The sequence below is a fragment of the Acanthaster planci genome, linkage group LG20, assembly GCF_054643075.1.
Source record: "Acanthaster planci isolate LZ-2023a linkage group LG20, COTS_SCS, whole genome shotgun sequence".
Classification (NCBI taxonomy): Eukaryota; Metazoa; Echinodermata; class Asteroidea; order Valvatida; family Acanthasteridae; genus Acanthaster; species Acanthaster planci.
The window spans coordinates 1,920,576-1,940,354 of record NC_141796.1 but is presented as its reverse complement, the minus strand read 5'-3'; the positions used below and the strand labels follow the sequence as shown (position 1 = coordinate 1,940,354).

Sequence of the window (19,779 nt, the reverse complement as noted above, 5' to 3'; positions counted from 1 at the left end):
CCCTCTGCCCGATGTTCCACCTCTTCTTCTCCTGTAAACCTGGTCGTTCGCAATGCCGAAGTGAAACTGAGCTGTTGACTTGGCCAGGGTTAACGAGGCAGCTCAAGAGGAAAGAAGCCAAGTGCGCCGGGCCGAGACACAAACCAGACCCCCGCCAGCCGAGGCACTGCAGGCGAGGGAGCGGACCAGAGGTCGCCCCCCGACGATTTTCCCCCATTAGCGGCGGGGCGGCACTTGCCAAGTGTTTTTTTCCGCTGGGTGTGATGTGGAAAAAGGAAAAACACAACCGACTATACTTTAAAGGGTGGCTAATCGATATGAGTGCTGTATCGCGCTCCTTTCGGTCATTTTTTCCAAATCATCACCATCTAGTCGGGAAGAGCCCGAATCGATTCCTTTGTCCAAGAACACGTTTAATTTGCTTCTGATCTCAATTGCATCTCGTCATAATTTGTAGCTCCCTACAACTCATAAGCTGTAAAAAAATATATATAAATTACACTCAAGACTTAAGAAGAGGCAGATATTTTAAGTAATTCTTGATGTCCAATTGGCAAGTTTTCTAAACTTTTGAGTCCACTTAAAAAATCTTGTTTAAAAGAAAGATCTATGTTAAAACAAAACCCAGACACAGCTGCTAAATTAACAATTACAAGTAAAAACAACAATCACGCTTACGAGGAAGGACACTTGAAAACACAATAGTTTAAAGGTGACTTTGTGGAAGTTAAGGATGGCCACTTTTACATGGAGGAAAAACACCGAGCCCAGACTGGAAATGACAGGTTGGCCTGGAGTAACCTTGACAGCATGGTAGCAGCCGCTAATACGCGGTTAAGAGGCGCCTACTTATTGCTTAGTCGTGATTCAATTAACCCTAAACCCAACGAGCCCGGCTGCAGAAAAAAACATATATCGGTGAGCCAATGCCAAGCCCGCGGCAGAACGAAAGGGGCCCGCTCGCCCGCGGGCCTTGCACCAACCGATAGAAAAAGACCAACTGTGAAAGTGAGACGGTTCGGCTACTTACCAAAAACACACACACGGGCACAAAATAAAATCGACAGGATTAGAGAGACGGGGCGTTCATGTAGCGCTGCGTGAACGCAGAGACAGCAGCGTCGGCAATTATTTTTTTTTTAGTTCACATGAAACGCGGGATCGAGACGGCTTTGCGCAACTGACGCCTCGATCGTTCAGCCGTGGGGGCCGCAGACGGCGTGAAGCGGCGATTTTCCGGTCGCGTTTAATTACAGAATCGTGGTGATCTGATGAGATTGGGAGATCCTTGACAGACATTGGCTCTGCCCAGACATTCAGAGCTAAGATGTGATGTTAAGAAAACCGAATTCTTAGTACCTTGCAAGATGGAAATGAAATTAAAAAAACATAATAGGATTTGCTCTGAACAATTTTTCCACAATTCCTCAAATTGTTGGATAGCCCAGACATTACGGATATCGTCCTCGCTTTTTCAAGTCCCCTCTTTAATAGTTACGATTTTCTCCTCAAATCTGCAATTGCCGCTTTCAATGTCGTCAGTTACATTTCATTCAACATTTGTACTGTTATCGTGGGAGTCATTCTCCACATCAACGGCTGACCTTTTACTTCAAAACGGAATTATCCTGATTTTCAAAGGAAAAACACAGCGTTACTAACAAATGATTTTTTTCAACACACTGAGCAGCGAATCCTAATTTGGTGATGATGGTCAATATTGGTTAGTTACAAACTGGAGCAAAGGAAACGAAAGTTGAAGCGATTTTTTCCTCTTCGTTTTTGCTTTTTCAGAGCATTACCGGATAAAAACTTATGATACAATGTTGTCTTCTTTTGTCTGTAAGCCCAAAAGCAAGCATGCAAACAAATAAACAAGCAAACAAACAAACGAACAACAAATCGATTAAGAAGTAACAATCCAACAATCGCGCCCATCTTCATCATTTTTTTTCTGAAAGAGTGAAGCAATTGCGAGAGAAAGACACGCATAACTTTAAGTCCGCCAGACGATATTTCATCGACGGAAGAGAGCAGGGAAATTATTTGATTAGAAGGATGACTCGGTGGATCTAACAAGATCAGGCGCTGGGTAAGCAGCCGCGGTATTAGCACGTCTGCGAAGATAAGCCAAACTTTAAAAAAAAAACCCGATCGTGTCAATTTCCATCTGAACAGCCGACACTCGATCAAAGTCACAGATAGCCCAAATACATATTTATGAAAAAAGGCCCACCGCACAATACTCGGGATATCATAATAAAATTTGCCCGGGGCATCGTTTTTTTCCCTTCTTTCCTGAAAAGGACCGCTTATCGTTATGATAACAACAAGTGCAGAGAAGTAGTTTCCGCGGAGCGAATGGAGTCGGGGGCGGGGAGCCAGACTACGGGGCATCAACGCGCTGTCTACACCGAAGCCGTTCTAGGGCAGGTGTAAAGTAGCTCAGCATCGAGCCAGACAGACGCCGCGGTCCAGACTGTAGAACTTACAAAAAAAACCCTGAGCAAAGGCAGAGGAGAGGAGAAGGAAAAAACCCCGCGGACTTGAGCTTCCCCCCTTTGCTATAATCTCTGATTTTGTCTTCAGACATCGCCGGAGTGCATCCTCTTCTGAGCATCGATTGTTTTTCTACGATTGACCGGAGAGGACCGGGCAGATGTCGCAGAGGTGCCAACTTTTCTCCGGCACTCACAAAGCCATGGCGACAATGAAGGAATAAGCATCGGTGTTGACCAGACAAGAGCCCGAAACCCGAGACTCCAAAACAAACCATCGTGGGGCAAGATATCTACACACAAATATGGTATTAGTTCAATGGTCTTTAGATATATACCCACCTGTCTGTTTTGCTTCAAAGACAAATAATTTGTAAAGAGTGTAGAAGTCAGGAAGAAGACAGGATGAAACATTGATAACTTGAAAAAAATAAAAGGAGTAGCGAAGTTTTCTAATGATTCTAACCAAAGTTTATCAACTTCGCAGTGCGACTAGAGGTCGCTTCATTGTTGGTCTGAAAGCAACCTTAGATCTAGAAATGATTCGCGTGGCGAATTCGTAGAAGTTGAACACATTTCAACTTGAGCGAAATTTCGCTGCATAGCTTTCGGTGTCGTCAAATTCGCCTCGTCAAAATCCACCCTCACCCTAAACCCCACTGCTCCATTGCTTATCACCTCCCAACCCCATTGACCGATTTTTCAAACTTCGGTAAACAGCAATTTGTCTTTTCATGCTTACATTAAAAATACACCAACTAAACGTCAACCATCAAAAACGCAACTTGATGGCATTATGTAGTTCAAACACTTCTAATTGTTACAAAGAAACAAATACAAGTTATTTCTGGCAAAACGAGAACAAACCTAAATGGTCTTTTTATTCCATACATTTCCCAAGCAAAAGTGCTCTGAAAATACATGCAAATGCCTGTATTTACGTCCAGCAAAGATTTCTCAACCACATCAATGACTGTCAGCGGTCACGACGCCAAATGGTCTTTTTATCTAGCCAATCCAGACCTCTTCATCAAGTCAGTCTCCTCTCGAGGCGCGACTAAGACCCCTCCAGAAACTAAACTCGACACGCGCAATTCACAAAGCCGCCCCTCCAGACGGTTCCACCTCCAAATCATTTGCATTTCGACAGCCAGTGACACTCTCTCTTGAACTGAGAGAGAGACTAAACGCTTCGATTCCCAATTTCCACGGCGTTGAAAACACCGAACTGAATTAATGCAGCGAGTGGAAGTTGTTATCGGGAGATAGATTTCCCCAAACGTTTGTCTGAAATTCTTTCTCTATGAACAAGCTCGATCAGCGACAAATTGTCAACCACTGTTGGTCATTTTGACTGGTAACCTACGCATGAAATACATACCGAGTACCAGGCAAATCGACTGGTGGTTAACAAATTGTCGCTGATCAAACTTGCCTTATGCAACACTATTAAACAATGCTCTTTTCAACTTGTTCTCGGGGGTAACATCACTTTTTGAAAGGTGGACCGATGTTTAGAAAATCCCACACATGTTTACGCGTTTTTCTGTGCTCAGAAAACAACCTTGCACAATCTCCAATATTGTAAACTATGTACCAGGAACTGAACCGTGTACTCCGTGCTTCGAGCGATCATCTTCTGAGATAAGAAAAATACAATTATTCATCGTTAGTATGAGCCTCATAGGCCCGGTAAGCTAGAATAGTATAAGTTCGCCCCTGATAGCTCTCTGCGTGATGAGTCACCGGGCCAGTTAGACTTTACAGGCCTGTGTGTGACCCAAATTAATCACCTATGACTAATATAATCCATTCACAATACCGTTAGATTAGGTCCCGTTGAAATTAATCCAAAAATGTTACCCAAACAAATAGAAAACGCGCTGTTTTACCAGTTCTTCTTTTTCTCTCTTTTTTCGAGGAGTGGCCTACCCTTTGCAATGGTCGCGTGAGCGACCCTGGAAGATTGGTGGAAAAAAGCTCGCAAAAACACGACCTGTCGCCGATTCGTCCAATTGTATTCTAACGGGACAAACCAACATTCCAGCGGCATTGTTGATCGGTTCCTTTAGTTTTCTGAAGTCATTGACGCTGCGCGCACCTGGCTAAAGTGATTTCGTCCTCAGTGAGCCGACGACATCACTTCAAGATGCGCAATTCCCATCAGACTATCATCAGCATTAAGCTCTGTCCAAGGCAATGCGTTGAAGCGACAGAGCTTACTTCGTAACTCATTACGCTCTCGATAAAGAACTATTTGTGCACTTAAGCCGATCCCGAGGGGGCGCATTATGAGGCACTAATCGACACCAACACTTAACCCCTTTTTTCGGGTCTTTGGCCCAATCAAGGCCTAAGGATTCCCACTCCAGTAATTATCTGGGCCCAGCTTAGCTTATGCAGAGCGTATAACTCATTTGTCAACAGGTAAACAACCTCGAGATTTGGTAATAGCCCTGGTGCGATCGGGGCGAAGCGACGAGAACAATGATACCGTGCTATCCCTTCACCAGCCCCGTCAGTCCAGCCGGTTCCTCGGTACCTCAACTGTTTTAATTGCCTCAGACCCTGGGGCGCGCCATTGTCTTTGCATTTTCCGCGTGGCCACACTCCCCGCCTTCCAGAGGGCTATTAATTTGACAAATGTCACCGACTTTCTCTTCGCATGAAAAAAAAAAAAATCTCCTCAGACATTGACGAGAGCCTGAGCAATTTCGGTCATAATTGCAACAGAAAGGGCCGGTACACTTCACTCTGCAAACCCTACAAATCGAATCTTGAAAAGAGAAAAAGCAAAACACTTCAAAGGAGTTCTTAGGTTATAGCCAAGCCTTGGAGCGATTCGGCCTCTGACAATGCGCAACGATCCTATTTGCCGAAAGAGACGGCCGCAGATCCTTTCCCAAAACACTCGAACAAAGGATTACCGAAGTGTCTTCAAAACCTGCAATCCGGACGTTAGCCCCGATTCGGTTAATAGGTTCTTAATAGCTCATAATGGCTTCTGCGTTGCGCTGAGCTGGGTTCTGGTAAATAAACCACCGAGCGAAGGCCGCGCGTTTAGGGCAAAAGCGAAACGGCCAGTTTGAGGAAGACATCGACATCACACTGGAACAAAGCCACTGTCTAAAACTGATCAATTTAACGCAAATTGAAAGAACAACTAGCACCATCAGAACAATAGGTTACCCTACAAGCGAAAAAAAAACAAGTGGATGGAAGTAGGCTTGGAAAACTACAAAGAGATATCTCAGTTATAACACAGGATGTTTTGTGGGTTGAGCCAATTGTTAAGTAAACGGGGCTATAGGGAAATGCATAACCTTTAAAAATTCCTTAACACTTTTAAACTAAACCCTTTTGTCAACAAATTCGAATTAATCTTAAACCTTCTTGTTGCTTTGAATTGCATTTCATTTCAGCTACGAGGTTAAATTGCAACCAGAAAAGACTTGTTTTGAAAGTTAATACAGCTTTCGAGGAACTATCTCTTTTCCATCACTCAAATTTGTCTGTCGTGCACTTTTCAACCGACTACTTGAAGGGAAATTTAAAAATAAAAGCATACACCCCCGAACAAACAAAATAAAAGCAGTCTGGCCAATTCATCTTAAAGTGTTGATGCAATCAATTTTGTTAGTCACAATTTTCTTTACCTTTATGCTTTTCTTTCAATTCAAGAAAATGATTTGATATCACCATTAGGTTAAATACGTTCAAGGTGTAATTTTTCTAAACATTTAAAAATTATCCACACTGAGAGCACTGCTGTTGTGACGACATTCCGTCAAAACATGGTTCAGTGCATAGGTTTTTCTGTTTATTTTCAAAGACATGCGTGACATTTCTGAGACAGAGTTGATCGCTTGCTTAGTGCCGTGTACTCACACAACCACGAGTCACCAAACAAGAGAAAATTTAGGCCAGCCGAAAACCGAAAAATGCACGATTTGGGGGCATAAAACCAATCCAAGATGGAGGTTTTCCTCCCAGGATGACATCATAGTTGTGCTCATGAATATGGACATATTCATTAGCATAAAACTGAACAAGGTAGCAACACACCCTTTGAAAAGTGAAGCAAAAAAATCAAATTGAGGTTAACTGAGACATAATAAAGGTCCCTTTTGGCAGTTTTATCGGAAATTTTTTTATTGCAGCTACCCTTCAAGCAAAATGCACAGAATTTGACTGAAAACATCGTCTAACCCCTTGACCACAACTAAGTGACATCATACTCAGGTATTTTTTAAATTTATAAACAAAGAAACGATTATTAAGTTGTGCAATCGAGAGAAAATTTCAATAAATTTGGCCCCATGTAAAAAGGTGTGCGTACACAACATGAAAATCTGAAGACTGAGTACGCCAAATCAAATGGCTAGTTCAAACAACCAGCTTCAAACAACTGCAGCCGTCTGAATGTTTTTTCGGGTGTCTATTTTGACTATATTTAACATTTAATTCCCAAACAGATTTACTGCATGAGCCATTCCACATTTTTATAGTACTGTGAAGTCACTGATGTTTTTTCTCTTCATGACTTCCAAATGGATAAGTGGTGAAAGTCAACACGCATTCCCGACAAACTGCTGGGCCAAAAATAATGGAGTGATTACGTTGAATTCGCGGCTTTGAACAGTAGCAAGTGACCCACGGCGTCTGTGCCTGGTACTCCCCGACAACTTAAGTGGCCTCCTGCGTGATACCCCTGCGCGACTTAACCATTCCATTGATTCACTGTCCTCCTCGATTTTAGGTAATAGCGACCGTTTCAACAAACCCAGCAGCCGGTTACTCTACTTCCAGTCGGATATCTGCGCGATCCCATTGGATGGGGGCAGACACGTGATCTGTGTAACTAGGCGCAGTGTCACGTGACCCGATGTCGATAATTCCGGGGAAAACTTTAAAGCGACACACTGTTAAACGATTGCTAGGTTCGAACGAAACGCCTTCAAAGCTTTTTAGGCAACCCGCTGCACAGCTCAACTGTTTCCATTTATTTCGAAGGAACAATGCACAGGCTTTGAATAGACCGCACAATACGTTCTAAATAAAGAACAGAAACCTATGTCAAGTCTGCAATGCGCCATTAGATCCAGGCCACCATCGGGGGCGTAGCCAGGGGGGGCACGTGACCCCCCACCCCCAAAAAAACTGGGATAAATGGATATTGAACAAGGCTAACAAGCGCTTGCCCCCCTAAAAACCACACCACTGAAAGCTGGTGCCCCCATAAGAGTCTTGGGCCCCCTTTATGCCCCACCCCACAGTAAAGTCCTAGCTACGCCACTGGCCGCCACGACATACACGTATCACCACGGAGACACACTCGGTGCAAGACGGATGTAGAAAACGGAAAGCGCCCTCACTCGGTTGACCACCATCACTGCACCAATTTAATTTGCTAAAAAAAACAGTTCGCTTTATTTACCGTCTGTTTTGGCCGTTGGCATTTTGGAAACAGGAACAAGTGGACAGTTTTGAAGAACAGATCGTCTCCTGATGCTTGAATTGTGATTGAGCTAACGTGATTAGGTTCAAAATGGTGCAAAGAAAAATGTTTACCCCGAAAACTGCTTCAAAAGGTCTTACCCTGACAAGTTGTTCCTGTAATTTTCGGGAACGCCGTCGATGTTTGTTGATTCATTTTAGAGGGTGTATTTTTGGTACTCGATTGCTTTCTTCAATTATTCTTTTTATTCAGAAATTTTTTTTCTTCTGCTTTTTCTAAAATTATTCTCCCAGTTGGAGGGACAAACGTATCACCTTGTGGTTTGGATATCTAGCGAGGTGACATTCATTCATTTATCCTTTCATTTCTTAAATCCATTATTTTTTTACGTCAACTTGTACTGCTCCGTTGATCATTTTTGTAGGAACAGCGCCTTTTAAATTTTCAATTGTTATTCTTTTTTTTTTAGAAATCTAGAGGTTGCATTATTAATTTATTTATTATTTCTTTATGTCTTTATTTGTTACTGGGTATGAATCGTCCAACCAACAAACATTTTAGTCTCTGTTTACTGCACGGACTTCGAGGGAAATGTCCTTAATTAAACTTAATCTGAACACTTCATCGTGCGTCTCCTCGAAATTCCTGATCTAAGAAGCAAATTGAAGAACTGAAGTGACACACACGCACTGCAAAATCACAGTGGGAAAACCAAAAGCCCCGATCAGAAGAAAAGGTTGGCCCTACTTCATGAGTCAAGCCAGGTGCTTAACTTTTATCTACTGAATCCACTTTTAAAATACATGTATACGACAAATTTTAGACTGGTGACATTATCAGCGTTTTACAGTGTCGTAAATCTTGGCTGGAAATTGGGGGTGGGGCGACTTGCGGGGCATGAAATTTAGAAAAGCGAGGGGACCCCATGGGTGCGTTCGAGCGGGCTACTCGCGTTAACACGATAATGACCGCTTGAACGGCTGGAGTACGACCCGAGTCCTGTACCTGAGTGTAATGCGCACGCATCCTACTCGTGTTAACAGGAGTAACCGCGCGAACGCAAACCTCACGACTCTATAGAGGTCGATGTTTATGATTGTGATGTAGGGCCTACATCTTTATTATGCATTCAAAACGGCATATTTATGGCTTTTTAAAATTGGTTTTCCTTTTTTTTTTGAGTGATACTGAATGCTTTCTAGTGGTCGGAATTCTACAAAATTCTCCATAATCCGCTTTTCATTTTTTTTGCTCACCACAAAAAAGGTGTCGGGGCCTCGCTCTATATATGATTTAATAGTTAATCCCCCCAATGGACGCCCATGGCGTTTTATCTTGTGTCAGCCGGAGCAATGCAGCTTTCGTTGTCGTGGAGCGCTCGTCTCAAAATTGTACGTTTATTTGTCATTTGAACGTCTGGGTACTAGACACAGGCTGATCGGGCCATGGAACCGGTGGTTTGTCTCCATCAATTGCCGACGTGGAAAAGGATTGATGAGATAAAATTGGGTAAGGTATTTAGTACAATTCTGTCAACTGGCGGACAAAACACAGCGCGGAAAACAATCACAGAAACCCCCTCTTTCAGAACCACGGCCCATTTTTTAATTAGAATTAATTATTATTCATCTGGCATAAAAACACATTAATTAAAACAGCATACGTGTACAAGATATTACAACAAAGACATAGGTCAGAGGCATATACCGGGAATTAAAAAAAGTTTACTTAAAATGTATGGCCCGAAGGCCTTCAATTCCAGTGCCTCTGACCATTTGTAGGTGACCATTTGGTAAAGATAACTTGCAAACGAAAGTTGATTGCTTTGCCTATACATGTATGGACATCGGAAACTGACCACAAACACGATGCATGTTAACCGTCGTCTGCTGGTTGGCATGGTTATCGAAGGCACCCGGCCTTTCCTTCCCGCTGGGAGTATGTAATGGGCTGTGTACACAGATAATTTGGCCAATTACCCGGCGATTAGCTGGTAACCCGTAACGCCCTATCAATCAACGACAGCAGGGGCGCCCTCGCCGCAAATGTTCGGCCGTTGACCAAGATGCGCAAAGGGAGTCCGAATTTTGTTCCTTCGGCAACTAATTGCTTCGTAATTGGTGTTCGTTTTAGGCTTGTCGACATGTTCTTTTTTTCTTTCAAGGAAAGGATTGTAGGGGATTAGGCATACAAAGGTTGGTTGCTCCATGGTTGATCTGACAGTAAAATGTGCGGTCGGGCCTGGTGTACGTCAGTTCAACGGCTTCTCGACTTTCTTGAATTATGACCTCGGTTTCGCTCAACCACATCGCCCTCTTTTCCGCCCTTCTTTCTGGAACGAACGCCAACAATTGACCACATTGTCCTATGGGCCTTAGGTTCCTCTCGTCCCCGTGAATTTACGACCTAGTTTATGAAGGCTGAAGAAGTCGCTCCCTTTTTTAACGCCGAGTTGAAAATAAACCTCGCGCCGGCCGTTCAAATAAACAAAACTCGACTGCGAGGGGAGAAGCGTCGACTCTCGGGCCCGCCGAAGCGAGTTGATACCACGGTTCCTCGATTACTTCCTGTCTACCCACAAAAAAAAAACCCACCAAGGATGCCCACTTCGAAGAACTTCCACTTACACGGTGGAAGATCTCGTGAAAAAAATAGTGAAAGTAACCGCACCGGTGAGAGGTGTCCGGCGATACATCATAAAAACCCCACTAGCACGCTACAAATAAACAAGGTCCACTTTCCAACCTCCGAAGGTCAAGAGGCCCAGTGAACGACATCAGCGACAAGCTCATTAACATCGACTTGGACAATGGCCCCGCAAACCCTCTCCCCCAAACGGCAATGTGTCGTGCGCGGCTTCCGACATAAAACATGCAAAAGCAGAGTATGTTTACACTGCCAAAATATGGCGTCAGGACCAACACTGCGGGATGTCTATTTTTTGAACCGGCAGCCCGCTTCCGAAAACCACTGTGTTCATTAATCGCCAAAAATTTGTTTACAGCTCATCATTTTCAGGGATGTGATTACTGAGAAATTTCAGGGGCCGTGGAAGTACCTTCAGACAGCCAAAGGCAATTTTTTCCTGTTTTTTTTTGGGGGGGGGATTCTTTATCTGTCTGATGGGCAATCAATGATTGAAGGGATGATCTGTTTCGCGCTCTGTCACGCGTGACGCCATCATTGATGTATTTCTCTGAGTTAAATTCTACACAAAATAGAGCATTAATATTTAGAGGCCGTAGCCCTCGACACATTTCGATTACAAAGAGTTGAAATCGCACGTGTACCTCTGGACCCACAACGAAATAATGGCAAAAGCAGGTGGGTTTAAGCTCAATACCTAGGAGAATGTTCATTTTTCAAGAGCGCAGGGGTCTTCTCCACGAGGTGTTCATTAACTGTTTTCCTTGAGTAGGCACACGCAGCAAATAGGCACTGAATTATTAAACCGTGGAAAGCGAAAATAAGAGGGTTTTTTTGTAGCACACTTGAAATCAATCAGCTTTTTGTTTTTTAAATAGCGACGGAATATTTTCAGAGTTATTTTCGTCGTGGATAAAGTCTGTGTACCGCCGTCATCTAATAAATTGATGGAATGTGGAAAGATGCCGAATCAGTCAACCATGACGTGTGTCTCAAATATTTTAAGTGGTGTATTTATTAGTGTCCATGGCGCTGCATACTGCGCGCGTGTGGGACCAGAAGTTCACAGACTTCACCTGGCCTGGTGTGCACTAATTTTTGCAGATGTTTCAGCGCATGGTAACCGGGGGGGTCCGGCCGGCTTGTTACAATATTGACGAGCGAGTACAAGCGAAGATTAATGCCTTTACATTAACGGGTGACACGAAGCAGGTTTTCAAGGGGGCGAACCGCAGCCTACTAGCCCCGTGTAGCACGGCTCAAACCCTGAGCATCTCGCTGTACAAATCAAACAGGAACGGGGAGGTGTGGCGGGCCACTCAGGAGAAGTGTTGATGGTTTATGTCAACCCGGATCTCGGCCCGGGCATTTAAAGCCTCGTTGTACGGCGGTTCCCACCGCGCGGCATAAAACATGTCTCTATTTCAAACGATGGGTTCTTTTACATGATGCACATAATGTAACAGTTCACACTCCCTGGGATAGCTCACAAATACTTGAAAACAAAAATCTCTCAAATTGTCGAGAGATAAATGAACAGATACACTGCAGTGTTTGAATTCATGTTCTGCGACCGCAGTGGCGTAAATTTGTGCCGGAAATGGGGCGGGGACTTGCCCGGCCCTGTCGTATACAGGGTCATTATATGTGTACATGTAATGTGTATTCATACAGTATACATCAGATCGGTATATTTTAGCGTTTTCATTGTTTCCGTTTTGAGTTGATATTGAATACATTTTAGCCACTGGGAAGGCCCCAAAATTCTTCACAATCCACCATCTCCCCCACCTCAAAAAATGAGGGGGGGGATGAATACCCCCACCCCCGGGGATTTACGCCCATGTATGACCGCGTGGCGAACCCCTGAATGCGATAATTGCTTCAAGACGAAATAGCACATCAATCTGACAATAGCTCCACGTCTTGAAATCGCACAGGCAACATTTCTGAAACTGCGTTAGAAACTGGTTCCGTGATTTACCAGTCAAACGACTCGTCTATTTTGGGGTAAATGGTCTTGATAAACGGCCTCGTCAAGTGGAATCGGATTCAAAGCAAAGTCAGTAAAGTGTTTAAGTTTCTTCAGTAACGTTAATTAATGATTTTAAATTATTGTAGTTTTGGAACTAAAAATAGACTGTAAGTGATATATTTAGGAATATAAGGACCATCAGCTTTAACATCTAAAAGGAGGAAAATAAATTTTAATTCGGCCCAGATATCCTCGAGTGGCTTACAATAAGTTGGGGGTAACGCTGTTCCATGCAGTCCCAACATTCTAGCTAATCAAATTTGTCTTGAAAGTTGAAAAAAAGAAAGTTAACGTGACACGGAGTCGCGGAATTAGCCAGGCCGTGTTTGCTCAATGCCTGCCGTGCGGGACGGGACGCCCAGCCCCGGGTAGCTCCCGGACACAGCGGGGCTGCCACAGATCGCTTCCCGTTCGTCTCCCGACCACAACGAGCTCTAATGACAGGCCCAACACTTGCCGAATTCCTCACGTCAGAACCTATTGGGCAGAAGTTTAACGCGGCACACAGGATGCAACCACTTTAATAGTCGCATTGAAATTCTCATTTTGGTTTGAGGGGCTTTTGTGTGTTTGGTTTTCTGCCGCGAATTTCTTTTTCAAACCAAAGCGCCCCCTGGCGTGTCCTAACAACCGCGGATCGGGACGAAACTCGGCCTGGGCAACCGAAGACGCAATCGGGAAGTTTTCCCTCGCTGGGGACGATTTAGCAGAGAAAACATTGCCGGGAGCATTTGTGTGGATAGGAAAATGACTACTTCAGAACCGAGGTGTTGATAGAAAGACAAAAAAATCGAGGAAAGGACTCCAGGCTAAAGACAGGATAAAACAGAAATCATCAACATTTGGCTAAGGTTCGAAAACTTTAACAAAGCTCGATTAAGTCCAAACCTTTTTGATTGAATGCTGACATATAGATAGTTTCCTATTTTATCTTTATGCATGCGTTTTTAAGTTGTTTCTGATCTTATAAATATAATACAGCGACGTGAAAATCCCCACTGGTTGTTTCCGACTATGCAAAAAGTACCAATAAACACAGGTTTGATAAAACGATCGAGAGCTCTGAATTTGCTGCTGATCAATAGAGGGCGTCTCGAGGGTAAAAAGTCATCACAGCACGTGGTGGACCGTAAACTTGTGTTCAAATAAAATGTCAGGCCATTGTTTTGTGTCCCTCAGGAGCTGGGTTGTTTAGCACAACCATCCTCGTCATGAGTCTCAAATGGATTTTTTATATACCTCGGCCTGGACGATTTCGTCGAGGGCGCCAAGCATGACCTCCCGGCAGAGCTGTATCCGCCTCGAGCAGAAGCACCCCCTCATTGGTTGAAAGGAGCCATGATGGTCGGGAGTGTTCATTTTGTTGGTAGCGGTGCGACCGTAACGCGTGCATTTCAAAGTCGTTCGTGAACCAGTGAAGTTCAGTTCCGACCAAATGAGCCTCTCTTGCTAAGAAAATGGCGCCCTCTCTTGGTCCAGCTCGAGGCTCACCTAGAGATTAGCACCAACTTCACACTTTGGAACCAAAATGGCCGATCGTTATGTGTACAGTCCAGCATGCAGCGACTGTGTCCTAATAACATTGTCCATGGACATGTGCACTGACGCATAATCCACCATTTTGGTTTCAACAGTTGAGGCACTCATGTCGCAACTCTTTATAAGGAGCTCTGCCTCCCAGGCAACATGGAGGTGACCTTGAAGGTGACCTTGGAGTTGCTCATGCAATTTTCATCAAGTGTTTTTAAAGCCAGTATGCACAAGAATATAGTACTCCAAACACTGCGAGACTGATTAAGTTGTCCCAGGATGGGTTTGGAGAGATTAAGGAGCAACAGAAAGCCAATCTTCTTCCAGTTTCTGGCTTGAAGCCAACTGTTAATTAGGCAGGGATTTTTGTCAACCATCTTGAATGTGACTTTGCAATACAAGGATTACTGCTTGCGAAAACGTCGACAGAGGGCGCCATTGAAAACAAACAGCCAGACGACAGCGATCACTTTCGTTCGTTCTTCACCCAGCACCCACACAGGACGCTAGGAACGGCAAATCATAACTTAATTTTTTTTCGAGCACTCAATGGACAGACTTCCTTTGAACAATAACGAGGGTCAACCTTTCAAAGTGCAAGTGACACGTGCGCACTGCAAATGCACGCGTTATTTACGACAGAAAGTACTGTAACCCACAATGCTTTGCGCGTCCAAAGCTTTGACGTACTTCCTTCACCAAAAAATTGTGAAGCACATTTTGCCCTTCCCAGCGCCCTATGGTGCTTGGCAATACTGCCGTCGTGTTAATGTTTATCTCCCGCATGTACCTAAGGCTACAGTGTTGACAAACTTCGTTTTTACCGCCCGAGCAGGATAGTGTTTGTGCCGGCCGAGAGGCGCCAGGTTTGGCCGCGTTCGGTTTGACGAGTTCTGACGGTGACAGCTGAACTTGAACCCCGTCACCCTGAGTGGGCTGGACTGGGTTAAGCTGGGGATCACACGTTACGACCGAGCTTGCACTCTGGAGGTAATTGGGCATGACTGGGGTTCGGGCACATTACTGCCAAATGATCTTGAATCTTTTGCCTTGAGGGGGTCGGGTTGGGCTTTCGCAAATCACCTAGAACACAGCATTACATTCCGTCGATGCCCTTCCTGTCAACTCAACACAGACTGTGATTTCTGATAAAATGTCAAAACCTCCGAAATGCCAATGCATTGGAAAACGTACAAAGCTGACATGGCGCAGGCACAAAATAACATTCTTGTTCCGTGACTGCAATGTCGTGTTTAGTTAGAGCATGCGTGTCTGAGACAATAAATGTGCCAGTGGAGTGGAAATGGAAGTGATCTCCGTGAAATCTGAACTCAATTCAACATGGAACATTCTGTAACAGTTTGACCCACGATCAGAGTCAATGTGACTCGGTAGAGCACCCTGTTGATCGTTTACACAGTAGGTCAAATGTGGGTCAACATGAATCGACACGAGTTCAGCCTATTACAGACTGAGGGCCTTTTTCGGACCATCTCACGGGTGTCCAAACTGCAATCTGTTTGAAGTGGAGTATGCCGGTAAAAACCCTCATTATGGCTTTGAACTTGAACTGAAAACTTGATAGTTTAAGTTCCCCAAGTTTAAATTGTAAACACAGTTTCTATGACATTCAAGGATTCCAAATGGCCTGCAAAGAGCGTCCAGACTGCCACCCTTATGCACAACACGCTGGGGGAATCCGACTTAAATAAAGGTTATCATCGTGGGCTCTGAAGGATTCTTATTTGCAAAGGAAGTCATGACCAATATTCCTATGACGGGGAAGCTTCCAAGATGCATGAAGATTAGTCTCATTTCAAGAACGACTTTCTCGTAGGAAAGTACAGGGTGTATCTCCGAACAGTTTTTTTAAAACGTGTCCAGACTACGCCTAGCTGTTCCTAAAGCTGAAAGAACATACCTTTTGGTTTGACCATCATGATGGTCGCAGAGCACAGACCCGTCCCGTTCCGCAAGTTGGTGGCCGGCACACGGTTGAATCCCGCGTAGACGGCGTAGTCCACCGGGCCGTGCAAGGCGGTCTGGCCGGACAGCGTGTACAGGTGGCGGCTCTCCATCGACCCCCGGATGGGGCCCTGGTTGTTCCACCGCAGCCGCTCGTCCGAGACCTCCAGCACCAGCGTGGTGCCGGCCGCCACCACGTCGTCCACCACCCGCAGCAGGAGCCCCCCGTTGATGGTGGCCACCGTGTGGCCCGGCAACGAGTTGCTGTACACCCGCATCTGCCGGTTGAGTATCTGCGTCTCGGCCATATTACTGTTCCCCTCCCCATCGCCGCCGAATCCGTCGCCAGTGGCCGAGTCGGATATATCCAGCGTCCACTCCCGCGGCTCCTCGCCGTACTCGAGGATAATCCGGGCGACTTTGTACGGTCCGGAGAAGTCCAGTAGCGCCACGGCCTGGCCGTCGCACCTACCCGTAGCTGACGGCGTCGGTCTGACCAGGAACCTGGTGTATTCCGTTTCGCCGTCCACCAAACCTGTCCGTAGATCCACATGGGTACTTAGTCTCTTTATAGACGTATGTCCCATGTCACTGCAGACTGAAATCCACGAAACAAAGGCAGAAAAAGAATCAGAAAGTAGCATGACTTCTTTGCTCTCGTCATAAGAATTGCCCGACCCACTTTGACATTTGAAAAGTGTGTGAAAGGCGCTGAGTTGCTTTCAGAGTAACAAGTCACTAATTGTAACTCAAGTCGAGTTTAGTCGAGTGGTTGTAAAGAAGTGACTCGAGTCGAGCCACCAGGCTAAAGCTCTTGTAGAGCCAAATATTTCGCTCGAGTCCACTTGACTCACCAATATTTGAACACAATACGTTGAATAAAAACAAGAGAGAAATTAATTAATGGCATTAATTTTTGGCATCTTAAAATTTCTTAAATCTTAAAATTTACCTCTAGTTTACTGCATGTCACAAGAGACCTTGCTCTTGATGATAATAAAAATATGACATGAATACTATAAACCGGCACCGTGAGTCACTTCAATACTTTTTTTTTTCACAAAGACGATTGCTTTTACTTTTGGGACCCGAGTCTTAGTAACTTTCACTCGAGTCGGGTCCTCTGATTAGGAACCCGAGTCAAGTCATTAACCCGTCGGGACTCGAAATGAGTCGCCAGAAATTGTGACTCGAGACGGACTTTAATCGAATCATGGACTTGAGTCATTACAACTCTGACTGCTTTCATTTGACAAAAATAGACATAACCTATATGATATATTTTAATTGGAATGCTTTTATTTAAATTGTCTAGTTGAGACGATGTCCTCTCGACATTAATCATTTTGAAATTTCGTATACGTGACATGTACTTTCTTTTCCATGGAACAACGATTATGAGCGTCGAGCAGGATTAAAAGAGGGCGCAACTTTGTTTGCAACGGGGGCTCCTTTGGTGGAAACTGAGCTTCGCTGGTTCACAAACAACTAGGAAAGCACGCGTTACGGTCGCATCGCTACCAACGAAATGAACAAGCCCGACCAAAATGGCACTTTTCAACCGACGAGGGGTGCTTCTGCTCGAAGCGGATAATTCACCACACCATTTCACTTTTGTTAGAATCTCCTTCAGACCCATGATGCAAGTGAGCCCAGTTTAACAAAAAGGTAGACGGTTTATTTCTAGCATTACATGAACTTGTATTTTCCATGTGTCAAAGTTGCGACATCATGCATCTCACTTGCGCATGCTCAGTTGTGACGGCATACTTTTCCTGCCGGAGAGCTCGCGGAACACTCTCCTTATCACTGCAGGTTCTTTGGAATAATGGGTGATCTTTGTATGAGCTTCACGATTAGGCATAAGTCATTTTTTTATTTCTAAATAGAACTGAAGTCAGTGGGAAGAACGGTCAGGCGACTTTTAATCATAGAATTGTGCCTAAACATTGCTTAAACGTAAGGCGCCCTCTGTGTGCGCCATGCGAACTGGGGATTTCGCTCGTCGCCCAGCACCCGAAGGGTGCAGACCATGAATTCAAGTGAGAATTTCTGACCAGCTCATTAGCATTAAAAGTGCCCCCACAGTATCTTTTGAAAAAGGAGATTGTTTGGCCCCAAAAATGGTGAAATTGTGTAAATCGTTGCCAGAATCAACTCCCTGGGTCTTTGAGCTTTCATATGAGGGCAGAAGGGCTGAAAACTACGGTTGCAAAATGGTCCTAAGTGCCCGAGAAAGTTGAGGGTTGCCACTTGAAAAATGGCTGCAATCAGACTTCGGAAAAATCACTTTTGGGGGGGTGATTTTGTTTTGTGGGAATAATTAAAAATGTAATTGGTTAACCCACAAAAAATTGAAAAGAAATTGAAAGATAAGTGACCAGACAAGAATTTCATTTGTGTTTCAGAAATCTCAGGGATGTCGGCGTGCATGCTATTGGGCCCTGAACGGTGCTGATTTTACACTGTTTTCAATGGGGCTTGAATTAGTGGACTGGACCCTGAAGGAAACACGTTACACGGGGTCACAGCTAACGACGCGCAGAGAACTGTGGGTAACTTTCTGCCCGCGCGCGAGCTCGCTCAATGCGTAACACAAGCGGCTGTTATCAATTGGGTTTTTGTTCTTTTTCTTCCATACTGCAGAAAATATTCTCACTTCACTATATTCCTCCATCCAGAATTGACCGAGACATCCAACGATTTGAAATATATCGCCAAAAGACAGGTGATCAGTGATTTAGAGAGAAGATAAATTACCACACTGTGATTGTACCAAGGCCATGTTTTCATCATATAGCCGACACTTTGTCCGTACCAAAGCATTACCACTGGTGAACCAAAACATTTAGTAACGCTTCGCTGACAGGAAGTGATAACATCGCGGTCACAGGTCGTGCACAACATAGCCAATCACAGTGCAAAGCCATTAACCCTTCCCAGCGCCCTTTTCGGGTGCTGGGAAGGGTTGGGAGTTTTTGGTTTGGAACGGAGAGAGTCCGTCCTTTTCGCGATAGGGGTGGAACGAGTGCGACTCTAGTTACAGGGAGTGTTGTATTCGAGTCCATCACGAGTTCAGCCTCATGCAAGTCCCTTCACAAGGCCAGTCATAAGCAACAGGGTGATCAATGACAAAGGAATACTTTTGTCTCAGCTCATTTGAATAGCTTGTTAATTGGCTTAAGACTGAATGACATGTGACGGACTAACAGGGACTTGCAGGGACTTGTGGTGGACTCGAATACAACACTGGTTACAAGTGCGTGAGGATTTGATTCTGATTGGTAAAAAAAACGGTATCTGTTGAAAGAAAGACACAGTCATTTTGCAATTAATTTTCTCTGACAAATGAGGGCGCTGCTTCGGTGATGTCATTTCAGGAAAGCTCAAATTGTGAAAGCTCAATATCCATCGTGTTGGCAAACGGTGCAGAAATCGGACAATTTTGGGCGCGAACTGGTTTAACACGTAGACATTAATGGTTTTTAACAATGCGCACGACCTCAGTTGCATTCGAACGTCCCTTGTCGAAGACATTCAGTTTAAAATGGTCAAAACTACCGACCACCGGTGATGGTGGAACTGTGGCTTACTGTAATCATCACTCGAACTTTTGCATAGGTGATTTCTTTGTAAAATGACATCAT

The 19,779-nt window shown here is 44.6% G+C and overlaps 1 protein-coding gene across 7 annotated transcripts in view; it reads right to left on the bottom strand.

Annotated features, from left to right (window-relative positions):
• The window catches only part of LOC110975532 (signal peptide, CUB and EGF-like domain-containing protein 2), a 61,425-nt gene that overhangs the window by 35,680 nt on the left and 5,966 nt on the right, over positions 1–19,779 (bottom strand). For all 7 annotated transcript variants that reach the window (XM_087130649.1, XM_087130646.1, XM_087130651.1 and 4 more), the window contains exon 2: positions 16,089–16,730. In XM_087130649.1, coding sequence (XP_086986775.1) covers positions 16,089–16,730 — 642 coding nt within the window. The remainder of the gene's footprint in view (positions 1–16,088; positions 16,731–19,779) is intronic.